The sequence below is a fragment of the Larus michahellis genome, chromosome 7, assembly GCF_964199755.1.
Source record: "Larus michahellis chromosome 7, bLarMic1.1, whole genome shotgun sequence".
Classification (NCBI taxonomy): Eukaryota; Metazoa; Chordata; class Aves; order Charadriiformes; family Laridae; genus Larus; species Larus michahellis.
Window position 1 is genome coordinate 42,520,390 of NC_133902.1, and position 14,434 is coordinate 42,534,823.

Here is a 14,434-nt window from a genome sequence, read left to right on the forward strand (position 1 = left end):
GGCCAGAGCACCCGTGCCCAGACAGACACATTGCACCCCATGAACCCCACCTGTCCCCCAGCCAGTCACCCTGCACCCCGTCAGCCCCACAGCCCTGTGTCCCCACCGTCCCATGGCCCCACAGCCCTGCGGCCCCATGCACCGGCAAGCACCCGCTCCCAGGGCGAGCTCCCATGGGTGCCCCGGTCCCATCAGCAGTTGCCCGAAGTGCCCACCCCACTCTGCAGCCAACGGTGCTGGAGGGCACTGCCCCACAGACCCCCATGGGTGCCCCAGCCCCACAGGATGGCAGTGCCCCCGATCCACCCAGCCCGGCATGTGGGACCGGCCTCGTGGCACGTCCCGCGTCCCCCGGGAGCCACAACAGGCGCGGGCGTCCTGGCCGCTGGCTCCCCCCTGTATCAGAGACAGGCTTATTAAGTGTGTGATATTAAATTACCCAGATAAGAGCGTAAGAGCTTTTAAAGTCAATTCATTAAATATAATTATGAAGAGAGCTTTTTTATGCTCGCAGTGATCCGATCTCAATCAGGGAGACGGTGGGAAAGCCGCTGGCTCCTCCAGCATCTCCGCTCCCCCACTGTGTCGCCTCCGCACCCCCCTGCTCCCCCGCCTCGGCCCCCACCTGCGGGGAGCCGGCACCCATGGCCACGGCCCTCCCTGCCCGCCCCGCTGCTCCAGCACCCCCTCCCCGGTGTTGCTGCTGGCACCGGTGCCACCCCACTGGAATGGGGGTGGCAGGGGGGGTTCTGCCCAGCAAAGGGGTGGGAGAGGGGAGGCGATGGGGGCGAGCTGTAAGGGCTGGTGGGGTTGAGGAGGAGGGCAGTGGGGCATGGAGATGTTCTAGGGCCAGGATGGAGGATGGAGATGAGCCGGGGGGTGTGGGGAGCTGAGCATGGGCTCTTCCCAGTCACGGGTCCACGTCCCTGCAGGATCCATCCCCCTCCCCACTCCCTCCTCAGGGACCTACTGGTGCATCCCCGCTCCCCAGGCAGGCGGGGCGGCCGCTTCCCTCCGCTCCCACATTCATTAACGGCGCTTTGCGACCAATTAACACCTGCCAGCCAGGCGGAGGCTGCCCCGACCCACCGCCGGACCCACCCCCCCACCCCCCCAAAAGCCCGGGTGGCCCCACGCCAGCCCTTTGCACCAGGGCCCCCCCGCTTGCTCTGTGCACCCCCACCCGCAGCCCGGGGTACGGCTGCATGCGGGGCTGAGCCCGTCTTTCCTGGAGGACAGACACCACGGGGGAAGGAGGGTCCCAAAGACACCTTGGAGCCCCGCGCCCCTCACACCTCCCCAGCCATCCGAAAGGCAGTTGGCTTCCAGGACAACTGGTGTCCCCTTCCCACACGAGCCACCATGCTGGGGGGCTTCGCAGTGACACCCCAGCCAGCCAGCAGGTTCAGCCAGCCCCTCGCTGTCCCACCTGGGCACCCCAAATCCTCATCACCCCCATATCCCCCCATGTGCTGCTGCAGCCGGGCACCTCGGGGCGAGGAGCAGCAGCTCGGGTGGTCGGGAGCAGGGTGGGCTCCGGGCTGGGGTCCCCACGCAAGGCTTTGGTGGGGACTGGTGGGAGCAGCTACCCGCTGCTGGGAGCTGCTGGACTGACATTTATTTTTAGACGTGAATTGTATAAATTAGCATTTCTCAGTGGATTAAGCAGCAGGAATTGTGTAAAATTAAATGGCAACGAATTGCATTAAAGTCCCCCGTTTTCTGGCATAAGCAGCGCCTCGAGCTGTGCCCGGGCGGCTCATGTGTACCAGTGCTGGAGCTGCTGCCACCACTGCTCTGGACAGGAGTGCAACCAACACACGGCGTGTCTGCACCACCCAGGACACAGACCTGGGGACACACAAGCATGGTGGCCAGGCTGTGAGGACGGGGGGCTCTGGACAAGCTGTGAGCCCCTGGGGAAGTGGCTCGGGAGCTGGGCTGGGGCTGCAGGACGTGGATCCGATGAGCGGAGCGTGGTGACCCAGATGGGCATGGCTGGGCTTGGCTGAGCAGCTCACAGGCATGGGATGGGAGAGGGATGTTCCAGGATGTTCTGTGCATCAACATTGCCAGTCCCAGCCCAGCCTGGGCACAGCAGGGCACCCACCACAGCCACAGCCATGCCACCGTCCAGTGGGGATGACGTTGCGTTGGGACCAGTACAGCACTGCCTGGCCCCAGAGCCTCTCTGAGCCCTGGCCAGGGCAGGTCCTGCAGTGCCTGGAGCCCAGTGAGCAGCTGGGGGGTCCCTGGTGAGCCCCCCACACCCTGGGGCACACTCAGCCCTGCAGAGGGGGAGAGAGAAAAGAGGGAAAATGGGTGGGCAAACGCCGGGGGCTGAGCAGGCACCAGGACAGGCAGGGGAGGTGAGGAGCAACGAGTCCAGCTTTTTTACTGAGCATAAGAATAGGTTGAAAATGTGACATTAAGTACGGTTCTGGCGGAAAGGTCAGAGAGGGTCCCTGCATCAGAAGGAGCACGGGTTGTGGGGGGACGGTGGCAGAGCCTTGCTGGGAGGTGGCAGGGGTGACAGTCTGCTATGCCCTGCCTGCCCCACAGTCCCAGCTGGGATCTCTCGGGGTGCACACGGGGTGCAGCCAAGGATGCTCCCTCTGTCTCAGCACAGGGACTTCCCCCCCTCCGTGGTGCACACAGGGGAGACCCCCCGCACCACGCACGTCCTGGGCAGGTGGGAGGCCCTGCCTGGAGAGCCGGGGCCGGTGACAGCTCGGAGGAGCTCTGCCAGCTCTCGGCAACCTCCCCGCTCCCCCCCCCAACCTCCAGCCCTGGCAGGACTGGCTTTGGCAGCCACAGATCAGAAACAAAAGGCTTTTGACAGGGAAGGCAGTTTTGAGAAAGGCACCGGGCTCCCACCCGGCCATAAGCGGAGCCTCCTGCCACAGCCGTTGCAGGCGACCAGGCTCCTGCCAGCCGGAGGGAACCACCTCCACGCACCTCCTCCTGCAGCCCCCAGACCCATGCCCACCCCAGCTGCCTTCCCCCTCAGTCCCCAAAGCACCGCCGGGAGGGCTCTCCCTTCCCATGGCACCCCCGACATGGCCAGCACTGGCCTCAGGGTGCCAGGCACGGGGGCGAGGGTGGGCATGAGCCACCTGCCGCAGCTGAGCCCCAGCCCCGTGGCGGGGGGACACTTCCCAACCTCCCCGCTTAATGGCACGTAAAGAGCGCTATTGATTTCCCGCGCTGGCGCCCCACGCTTCGCACCCTGGGCACCGCAGCTGCGCTCACCCAGCCGGCAGCGCTCCGCACCCACTGCCCTCCCCGAGGCACCAGGCAGCAGCAGGGGCAGCCCAGACCCGTATCCCCGGGAAGAGAGGGGATCGGGGGGGGCTGTGGAGCAAGGCAAGGCATGGCGGGGCGTCGGAAAAGGCTCCGGCACGGCCCCCCGGCAGCTGATGCGGGGGTCACATTTGTCAGCGGGGCTGCAGGGGAGCCTTGCTGCTGCTCAGGGCTGTCCCTGCTGCTGGGGGAGATTTACAGCCCAGCCGGGCTTTATTGCACTGAAGATGCTTACGCTGGGGATTTTTTCCCCCCCCCCCATAGTTTCTTAATTTGCTATCCCATAAAGAATGTGGATTTGTGACGTTAAATAGGGGAAGATCATTTACCACTCGCAGCTCTTACTTAAAGGATCCGCACGAGTTATTATTTATCGTGTGAGCACAGGCTGCAAGCGGCAGCGTGAGGGGACATGCTCCAGCCTGGGCGCTGCTCCTGCTCCCGAACAGGCAGCTGGCCGGTGGCAGCCCCACGGCTTGGCCACCCTCGTGCTGTAAAACTTCCAGCCTCTGGATAAAGTCCACCTCATGCCCAGAGGGAAGGAAAGATGGACTCCAGCACTCACGCAAGAATGGCTCCTTCCCTACTCCAGCATCCCTGGGGGATGCGAACTCTGCTCCAGGAGTTGCTCACCACGGGCTGGGTGCCCTGGGACCCCAGTCCATTTGCCCCATTGAGATGTGCCGCAGTCTGGGAGCCCTCCATCACCGCTGGGACATGCTGTGACTCACGTATCCACCCACCGCTGCAAGGGTACAAGAGCTTTCCGAACATAAAGGCACACAAGGGGATCCAGCACCAGGACCGGTGAAGCCTGGAGCCCCCTGACACATCAGGGGCTGGGTGCAGGGCAGCCCGGGTGCCCCTGTGTGAGGACCACAGCTGGGGGGCACGGGAGCACCCAAGCCCACATGTCACAGCTGGGACTCACCCTGCCTGCCAGGCAGCTCGCGCTGTGTTCAGTCACTCCCAAGAGGCACGAGGGACCGATGCGGCTTGGGGAACGGGAGTAGGAGGCTCCAGCTACAGTGTGATGACTTGATAGGTCCCACTGCTGCCTGGCAAGGCTTTGGGACATAGTATGTGGCAGAGAGAGCTCACACCTTCCCCCATCCCTCCCCACGCCCATGCCCTGCAGCCTCTCCTGTCCCAGGTTCAGCCTTTTGCTCCAGGCAAGCGAGAGGTGACAGGGACACCCCTTTCTGCAGACAGCCACCGATGCCTCAAAGGCTGGGCTGGAGGGCTGAGCTGGGGACAGGGGGGTAGAAGCGGCAGGAGCTCTGGGCTCCCTTTCTTTGGGCCAAGGGCCAGGGGTCAGCTGGCACTAACCATCCTCATGCCTGAAGTCTGCTCCAGTGCATGGCGCTGGCACACCAGAGCGCGGCTGCCCGGGCATCCCGAGGGCAGACCTGCAAGCAGCCGAGGCAGGCAGGCCAGCTGGTCCTGCATGGCCACCCGCTGAGAAACCAGGTCCCGGTGACTGTCCTGGCGGTCACCCTCCGCTGCCACGCGGCGTGGCACATGCCACACACCGTGTCCACGCTGTGGGAAGCTTGTACCCAGCCCCAATCCGCCGGAGCTCTGCCCTGCCAGCCTCGCAACGCAGCTCAGCACACGCCAAATCCCACTGCCGTGCTGTGCCTCTGCCCGGCACAAAGCTGGGCTCGCTGCCTCCCCTGCAAGCCAAAGCTGTGCAGGACCCCCCAGGAGGACCCCGGGGCTGGAGCCATGTGCAGGACTCTCCAGCACCAGAGCTCCCGGCTCCCAGCCCCGTGCTTCTCCCCGGCAAACTCAGGCAGCCGGCGTAGAGCAGGCACAGAGCCCAGCAAAACCCCCTCCTCCCCACCCCACTGCAATGCCCCATGCCACCACCCCAGCACAGGGTAGCCCCCCCCGAAACAGCGCTTTCCCGGGGACAGCATCACCCTGCGCAGCAAGCAGGCGTTGTACCGATGGGCACGAAGTGAAACAGGACATGCTGCATCAGCCATTTCCAGCCCCACCGAGCCTCCTTTCCCCCCCTCCCAGCATCCCGCACAGCCCGTGGCATCGCATCCCCCTCCCTGGTGCGAAGCGGGCTCCGGCTGGCAGCGCTGCTCCCGGGAGCGCAGCAAGCCAGCCGAGCAGTAGCCCCTGGCAGCCGTAGGAGAGAGGCGGCTCATTTCCAGAGTCATTACGGTCTGAAAAGGGTCCCATCAGGTATTCCGCCCGTTCAGCACATTTATTTTCCCAAACCACAGCGGGGATTTGTGATTCCAGGCTCAATATTAGCGAGAGCTGCACGCTGGCGGCGTCCGGCCGGGAGCTCGCTGCCTGGGCAAGGAGGGCCTTGCTAGCCAGCCCCTGGCAGCCCCCCCCCCGCTCGCCTGGCCTTAGCCGTGCCCCCAGAGCAGAGCCACTGGGGGCTCTGTGTGTGTGTGTGTGTGTGTACACACACGGGTGCGTATGAAATGCTGACACCCTCCAGATTCACACATATCCCACCGCCAACCCCCGCCAAATGCACGAAGGATCCCCTATGTGTAAAGGGGTCTCTGTGCTCCCCCTTCTGCAGCCACCCACGCTGTGCAACGCGTCCTGCGACAGGGTGCTTCATCCCAGGGGGAAGCACAGGCTGGAGCGGGGCTCTACACCACAGCTCTCCCCCTGCCCGCTGCACACCCACCCTGGGGACCGCTGAGCCCCGCTCCCCCCTGGCCCCAGCTCCTGCCTGTGAGCCCCCCCAGCATGGACCTGCTGGCAGCCCGCTCCTGTGGCGCACAGCCCTACCGAGAGCTCCCACGGAGGATCCTCTCTCTCTCTCTGTGTGAAACTTGGAGGGAAACTCAAACAGAGAGAGATGCAAACTTCAGCAGCTGGAGCGAGCCAGGGAGCCTTGCTCCAGCGAGGCATGGCAGGGTGGGTGCCCCCCGCGCCGGCCTGGGTCCCCGGGGAGGCTGAGCCAGGCGTGCACTCACCACAGTGAAATCACGGGAGGAGCAGTTCTCGCCGCTGAAGTTGCAGCTCTTGAGCATGTCATCGAGCTGGTGGCCGGTGCGGTTGACGATGTCAGCCATGTCGGGGTCCGGGTAGAGCAGGTCCGTGGCCTTGTGGCCATCCCGGTCCTTGGGGGGCAGCCCGGTCATGTTGGCCAAGTGGAAGATGTCAGCGTCGGTGAGCGCCGAGTGGCGGTAGCGGTTGATGTTGCAGATGGTGATGGCGGGGAAGACCATCTCGCGGATGGCCTCCTCATCCAGGGCCATGACGTGGGGGTGCTCCAGGTAGAGCAGTGCCGACTTGGCTGCCTGGTAGAGGAAGAAGGCGAGCGAGGCCAGGAAGGCGAATGCCCAGAGGGTCTGGCGCACGCCCAGCTGCCCCGACCGGCAGATGTGTCCCAGGCCGTGCAACGTGCTGGTGCTGGCGAAGGCGGCCAGGTCCCGGGAACGGGGCCGGGCGGGCTCCTCGATCAGGCTCTCCTTATCCCCTTCTTCTTTTTCCTTCTGCTTCTCATCCTCCTCGGCAAATTTGATTTTACACACGATCTCAATCGGCATCTGCCCCGCGCGGCCGGCGTGCCCAGCCAGCGAGCTGCCCCCCGGCACGGGCACCGGCCGAGAGCCCAGCCAGGCGCTGGGAGGGGGCTCGGGTTCCCCCCAAGCCCCAGCACGGCGCCGGGAGGGCCGAGCCGTCTCGGGAGGGAAGCGCAGCCCCTCTCAGCAGCTCCGAGCCGCCGCTTCCCTCTTGTCTCACTAGTCGATCGTCTCCTTGTGCCTTCGCTTATCAGCACAAATACAGCTGTCAAAAACCCCTCTCTCTCCTCTCCCTTGCTCGCTCTCTCTGCCTCTCTCCTTCGCTCCTCTCTGGTTAAGACCCCAGCAGATACAGGCAGCATTTAGGCATCATGTGCTAATAAAATCCAGGGAATACTTAATAATTCAAGACATGTCAACATTATTTCATCGTCAAATAAAGAGCGAGCGCCAGAGAAAAGAGGCAGTGTGAAGGGCCCGGCGCCTCCGGGGCAGGGAGCCGCGCTGCGCCCTTTCCCCAGCCCCGGCTCCCAAGTGCTGCCGGAGCCACTTGTTTGAATGGCTCGGGAGCTGCCGGAGCCGTGCCGAGCCGTGCCGTGCCGAGGGGAGCCGAGCCGCGCCGAGGGGAACCGATCCGCGCCGCGCCTCGCCGCGCCGTGCCGTGCGATGCCGCGCCGCTCCGTGCGATGCCGAGCCGCGCCGCTCCGCGCCCTGCCGTGCGATGCCGAGCCGTGCCGAGCCGTGCCGTTCCGTGCCGTGCCGAGGCGGGCGGGGCACGGAGCCTGCCCCCCCGCCGCCGCCGCCGCCGCCGCCGCCGCTGTCGCCGCCTCGCCCCGCCGTGCCCCGCCGGCCGGTGCGCCCCGGGGCAGAGCGCGGCTCGGCGCGGCTCGGCTCGGCTCGGCGCGGCTCGGCGGGGGCGGGCAGCCTGCGGGCAGCTCGCCCGGCGGCCCCCTCCTGCTCGCCCGCCTGCGGACTCCTCCTGCCTCGGCAGCTCCCTGGCCGTTAACCGCCTCCCTGCCACGGCCCGCCGCGCCCCGCGTCGGGCGGGCGCCGAGCCCCGTCGGTCCCGGTCCCGGTCCCGGTCCCCGCCACGCCGGGACGCGGCCGGCAAGCCGCCGCCGGAGCGCGGCTGAAGACGGGGCGCCGGGGGTGCACCTCCCCGCGTCCCGCGCGCCCCGTGCTCCTCGGTGCCCCGGAGCCGGGAGGGCGGCAGCGCCGTCACCCACCCCCCGTGTCCGCCGTCCCCCTTCCCCACCGCGCTTGCTGTGCGTCCGGGGGGGACGCTCCCCCAGCTTCATTTCTGCCCCCTACCCCGCTGTGTGCTGCCCGCTGGGCTCCGCATTTCCCCGCGGCAGTGCACAAGAAGTGGGGGTCACCGCAGGCGACCAGCTGTTGGAAAAGCTGAGCCGGGGTCACCCTCACCCTCTCCGGCCCTGCTGAGCCCCTGCCCCTCCTCTGGGGGGCTGGGGGTCTCCACGGCACGCTGTGCACAGCCCCACGCAGGACCCAGTTCCCGTGGCAGCGCTGCCCCAAGCGCAATGGGGTAAGCAAGGTGTCCTCCTGCCCCATCCTGCCCACAGCAGTGGGGAACTGCTCATCGCTCAGCGGGGTCAGAAATGTGTCGAGGTTATGGGTTCACCAACCCCAGAGCCACACGGCGCCTGGATCTGGGTGCTCCTTCTGCCTTGCTGTCATGATCTCTCCCAGCTTCCTGCCTCAGTTTCCCCAGCTGATGACAGAGGGTGAGCTCTGCTAGAAAGGCTGAGCTGGACCCCTCACCCACAAGTCAAACAACCCCCTGCAACCCTGCTTAGTGTCACAGTGATGGAGGAAACACCATCTCCTTGCTTCCAGAACAAGCCCAGCACTTGGTAACTCCCCCCAGGAGACATGGCTCTGCTGAGGAGGTGCGTGCCTGGCTGAGAAACCAGGGTCCCCGGAGGACAAATGATGAGACAGCCGCCCATGAGCTCGACAAGAGGCTTCGCCTCTCCCCGGGGACTGCGCCGCAGGTCAGCGTGACCTTCACTGTGCTGCCGATGCCAACGGCAAAGCTTTCCCTCAGTCGTCCGGCGAGCGCACACGCATCTTCAATCTTCCCATCGATCTGTGCATGGCACACATGTTCCTGCCTCTGTGCGGGTCAATACGGCATGATAGGCTGCCTCCGGCAGGGAGCACGCACAGCCCCGGCACCCGCTCCACCCTGCCCGGGGGGATGTGGTGTGCACGTGCCAGCCCCGCATCCCCAGCTCCGAGAGGCACGGCAAGGAGCAGGCTGGGCAGGTGGCCCGAGCACCACCGCCACCACAGGTGGCCCCAGCCACACAGCCACAAGCCCCAAGCTGCTTCCGCAGGGGTGCTTGGCCCTGCAGGGGATGCTTGGCCCTGCAAAGACAGAGGGCAGCAAGGGCCTGATCCTGTGTCCAGGATGTTCTGCGGTGCAAGGCAATGGCTGGCATTGGGTCTTTGGTCTGCGGAGTCCTTGCCCATGTCTTTCAGTGTCATGGTGGCAAGGGACGAGAGGAAGGTCCACCCCGTAAGCACAGATCCTGAGGTACAGGGCAAACCAAGCTGTGTGAATGTGAAACTGGCAGGAGCCCAGTGTCTGTGTGCTGGGCAGTCATGGCATAGGAACAAGACCATCTCTCCACTCCCTGCACGGCCCTGGCCCCCACACCATGGGGACCACAGACCCTTCTCTCTCTGGGCATCTTCTGCTCCATTGGCAGCTGCCACCTGGGCTGGGGACACCTCTCAGCACCCCCTCCACAGCATGGTCCCCTCCTGTGAGGCCAAAGAGATGTGTCCTCTCCTCCCTCCTCTCCTCTCTCCTCCCCAGCTGTGCCCTGGTCCTGCCTGGCCACCCGGCAAGGGCAGATGGCTGCTGGGGGCTCATCCCCTTGCAGGATGACCCAAGGCATGGGGCTGAAGTTGGGCCAGGCTGGGTTGGGATCAAGCTGTGCCCAATTGAGTGGCACCCAAGGCACAAGTCCCATCCCCAGCTGTGGCTGCAGGTCTCCTGCAAGCCACGGAGTGGGGAGGGCTGTGGGTTCATGGCCATCAGCACCCGGGGAGAGGGCACAGTGGGAGGCTCACTGGGCTGGAGGGGCAGGGAGCGGGGAAGCGGCACGGCTGGGAGGGGAGGCAGCAGGGTTCGGGCACTGCTTTCTCCTGGGACCAGACATGGCAGCGAGCACAGCACCAGCTGGGAACGGCCGGTGCTGCCACTTGGCAGCATGTCTGCAGCTCACGGTTCTGCACCGGAGCCTCCCACCTGTGGCTGAGCACCGCATGCCTGTGCTTGGGGGGTACGAGGTCACAATGAGGGACTCTGCAGCATGCAGAGGGGCTCGTCTGCCCCTCCACCCAGCCATGAGCAGCTGCAGAGCCTGTCTGCCCACTGATGCTCCCACATCCAGACCTTGGGTTTGAGGCTGACAGCTGGGAGAAGCCCAATGGCCCGGGCTCTGGAGTGCCGACTTTACTAGCCACCATACAAGCAAGGCAACAGGACAGGAGAGCCAGCCAAGGGCTCACTGGCAGATCGGGAAAGGCAGGTCCCCCCCTGTTCGCCCCTGCACCCCCCGGCCCGCGGGGATGCTGAGCAGTGGGGGCTTGGCGCAGGGCCCATGCGCTACGCTCAGATGACAGAGCGGGGGGGGAAGGCTGCGGGCGCCGGGGAAGACAGGACCGGAATTCGAAATGATGTTGACAAATCGGAGAAATGGCCTGAAAACAATCAGATACAATTCAAAAGGACAAGCGCCAAGAGCTGGGCTGGGGCGGGAAGCAAATTTGCCCAGTGAGCGGAGGGCGAGCGGCTGGAGGGCAGAGCTGCCGAGCGGGCAGGAGGACAGGGCAGAGCCCCGGATCAGCAGTCGGCAGCAGCTTCGGCTTGTCCGAGTTTCACACCGACACCCAGGACAGTCCCAGTTGAATAAACAAGGCATGCAAGAGGGTTCGCCCCCCGCCCCAGGCAGGATGCGCTGTGCAGGTGCGGTCATCTGTGCATGCAGAGGCTGCACTTCCACATGCCCGGCAGCCAGGCAGCTGTTTGGAAAAGCATCCAGGAGCTAGGGAAAAAACAGGAGGAGCCTCGTTCATTTGGGATATGGTATCTGATGGTTTAATGTGGGATGTCTGGCTGCCCTGCAACTGCACTGAGCTCGGTGGAAAGGAGGATGTTGCTCAGGGCTGCGTGAGAAGGAGCATCACTCGCAAGGCTGCTGAAGCACTTGCTGGCGGCGAGGCCTCTGTGTGAGCCCTGTGCCTGGTCCGGGACCACACGTCAAGAAAAATCCAAACTAATTGGAAAGAGTAGAGAGGATGGCAATAACGGAGAGCAGAATGGCTGGAGGCACTGGGGGTTTGGGTGAGAGCAGAGGAGGCTAAGAGGCTGCATCCGTAGACAAAATAACTAAAATAACTGCTGTGAGCACAGAAGGAGGGGGCTTTCTAGAGCATCAGGACCCTGGCACACCGTAGAAGGCAGCAGGGGTGAGGAGGACTCTCCACGTGGGAGAAGCTGGCCCGCAGTCTGGAGGGCTGCTTGGTGGGACCAATGCTGTTGTGGTGCCCTCCAGCACCCTCCTGATGATTCATCCCCCCCAAGAGACAGACACTGTCCATTTCTATTCTTAGGGCGATCTGGATGAGGTTTTGGTTGTGATTTCCCTATCTTGCCACCCATCTGATGGATTGACTCTTTGCTGTACCAGCACCCGGCCTCCCACAGCGCTCCGGCACCAGCGCTGTGCGGCTGCGGTGAGCCCACCCTCCTGGGCACCCTGTCGGGCTGCAGCTCCTCAGCACGGGCACAGGGCATCAGCCTGGGGCACTGAAAGGTGCTGTGGCTGAGGCAGCCCGGGCAGGTGGGAACACAGGTGATGGGACAGATACCCCCAGCAGGGAGCCCCCACCTGATTCCCTGCTAGTCCGAGCTGTCCGGGACGCAGATCCCACTTGCTGGACGCTTCTGTTGCCAGCCCAAGCCCATGAGCCGGCTGCTGTGTCTCCCTCGCCAGCTCCACACGCTCTTGGAGCTGACGCTGGCCGTGGCCCCGCGCCCAGAGGGAAGTGGATCTGGGGCGATCATTAATTTTGATCTAATTGAAGGAAACGTGACTGCCGAGCCCAGCTGGCCGCAGCGCTCGGCTCTGCCTCGCGCCGGTCGAGTCCTCCGAGACCCTTGCTAACACGTCGGCTTTAACAAGCTCAGCCGCCTCCCCTGGCCTCCCTGGCACGCAGCCGGCGCCTGCCAGGCAGGTCCGGCTCTGTGGCGAGGGCAGTGAGCGCCTGGGCTGTGGGGAGATGTGGGATGACAAGACGTCCACTCCAATTATGGGAGAGCAGGGCTGGTGACGGTGTGATGAGCACGCCGGGCATCACCACCTGCCGTGGAGCCAGCCATGAGGCGGCCACGGGAGCAGTAATGCTGCTTGCACCCCACTCACCGAGACCTCTGCACAGTCCTCCTGCTCTCGCAGGGAGCAGAGGGGCTGGGAATGGCAGGAGGGAGCCGTACACGCCAGGGCAGGGAGAAGAGACATGGCTATGAACACCATTACCAGCTGCGTGGTGCTGGGATGGGGAGGATGACAGTTCCGGCACCGCAGACCAGCCTCGCTGGTGGCACCGGTCACCTGAGCAGGAGATGGCTGGGCTGAGGTCCCCCACACTGGGGGAAGCTGCTCCCCAGTTTAGCCCATGGTGGCAAACGACACGTCTGCCAGGGCCGGCAGATGCATGGGTGATGCAGCACCCCATTAACGCACTGACCCCATTTACGTAAACTATCCCCATTAACCACAATACCTTATTAAATGCTTTACCCCAATTAAGTGTGATACCTTAATTAATGCAACACCCCAATTAAGGACAACACTCCCATTCAATTTATTCCTTCATTAAGCGCAAAACCTCAATTACAAAGTCTCTTTTGTAAGCTGTGTGCACGGGCTTGCACAAAGTGCCCTGGACACCTTTTGCTGTTGCCAGAAAAACAACGTTGGGTTTATGCAGCTTTTGGGGTCCTGCCTCCGGGAATTTAAGGGGTGGATTTCAGTAGGATCTGGGTGTAGGATCATCCACCACAGCGGAGAGGACAACGTCTGCCCGCATCAGAGCCGGGTTAGATCCCATGGACTCTCAATGGGATAATGGGTCAAATCCCAGCCCACTTCGTAGGAGAAAAGGGTCTGTGCTGGGCCCAGGATGATTCCATGGTATTTAACCCCTGGGAAGCAGCTAAGACCTTGCTGGTTGCCCTCCTTATTTCCTCTACCCAGAGGTGCTCATCCGTGCCCTCTTCCCAGCCAGCTCCTGCCCCTGTCCCCGGGGAGAGGCAGCGGCTGCCCTGTGCTGCCCACCTGTGCGCAGGAGCCCCCGCTCCCAATCTCCATGTGGGACACCCAATGTGCCACGGACCTGCACCACCCTGGCTCTGCTGGGCTGAAAGCAAAAGGAGCAGCAGCGACCTTCATCCCTTACCCGTGTTCTGCTCTGACCCCATCGGTACAAGCCACCCCCAAACCGAGCTAGCCACTTGATCACTCCGCACACACATCCTCACTCGGAGAAAACGCATCTAAAAGCCTCCCAAATCCACAGAGAAGAGCAAAGCAAAGCCCCCCCCGTCTCCTTCCCAGCAGGATGAGCACACGTTTCAGCACAGAGGATGTTCAGCATCCCCAGGAGGATGCTCAGCCTAGCACCTATCTCCAGGCTCTGGGTCCGGCGGTGCTCGCTGGCCCGTGACCGGCAGGAGGTCAGGCTCGGCTAATGCTTCCCTCCAGTCCAGAGCAGGAGGAGTGGAGGAAATGGCCTCGCCGCCCTCCGAGCATCCCTCACGTCTGGAAAGGCCATCACAGACGTGACCAGAGAGCGGCTGCGTGGCAGCAGGAGCACGGGGCACTGGGGTGAGTGCGGTCCCTGCTGCCCTCGGCGCTGTTAGGAAGGAGAAGGCGTCCTGGGAGCCATCGCTGCGGCGCGCAGAGACACTCGTTTGGTTTTATAGCCTTTTATTGCTGCAGCTGGTTGATGCTCCCTGGTCTCTGCCATCTTGAGGAGGGCAGCCGGGCAGGCTGGCATGTGGCCGCGCTGTGCCGAGCAGCTCGGAAGCAGGGCACATGCCTGGGCTGCCCCTGGGCTTGCACCAGTAGCGAAAGCACCAGCACAGCAGGGAAACTGGGCTCAGCACCCTGCTGGGACAGTCCCCAGCGCTATCCCCGCACAGCCCCTCTGCCCGCAGCGTGAGCCCCCCCCCACCTCCACCACTTGTCACCTGCCTGGTGGTTTATAAAACTTTAAAGCTAATGGTGTAATAAACTCCAATAATGATATTGCAGCTGCACCAGGGCACCCTGGGATGAATACATTATGGGAGCTGCAGCAGTTAGGCAGGGAGGGCAGTATTGGGGCTGGGAGATGCTCCGGCCAGCACTGTGGGAGATGCCAACCCCTGCTGGGACCTGCTGTGGGCCAGGCATTCCCCTGCTTTGCTCCCTCCCAAGTGACAACCAAGCAAAGGTGACTGGAGGGCGGGCAGCCCACCTTGGACATAGTCCTCCCCGATCGTAAGCCAGACCAGGAGACCTCCAGGGGAAAAGGAGATGGGGGAG

General features: G+C 63.9%; 1 protein-coding gene across 1 annotated transcript in view; it reads right to left on the reverse strand.

Moving 5' to 3' along the window:
* Positions 1-7,595, reverse strand: part of ASIC4 (acid sensing ion channel subunit family member 4) — a 28,235-nt gene extending 20,640 nt beyond the window's left edge. The window contains exon 1 of the mRNA XM_074593482.1: positions 6,261-7,595. Coding sequence (XP_074449583.1) covers positions 6,261-6,836 — 576 coding nt within the window. The 5' untranslated portion in view covers positions 6,837-7,595. The remainder of the gene's footprint in view (positions 1-6,260) is intronic.
* Between the last annotated feature and the right edge of the window lie 6,839 nt (positions 7,596-14,434).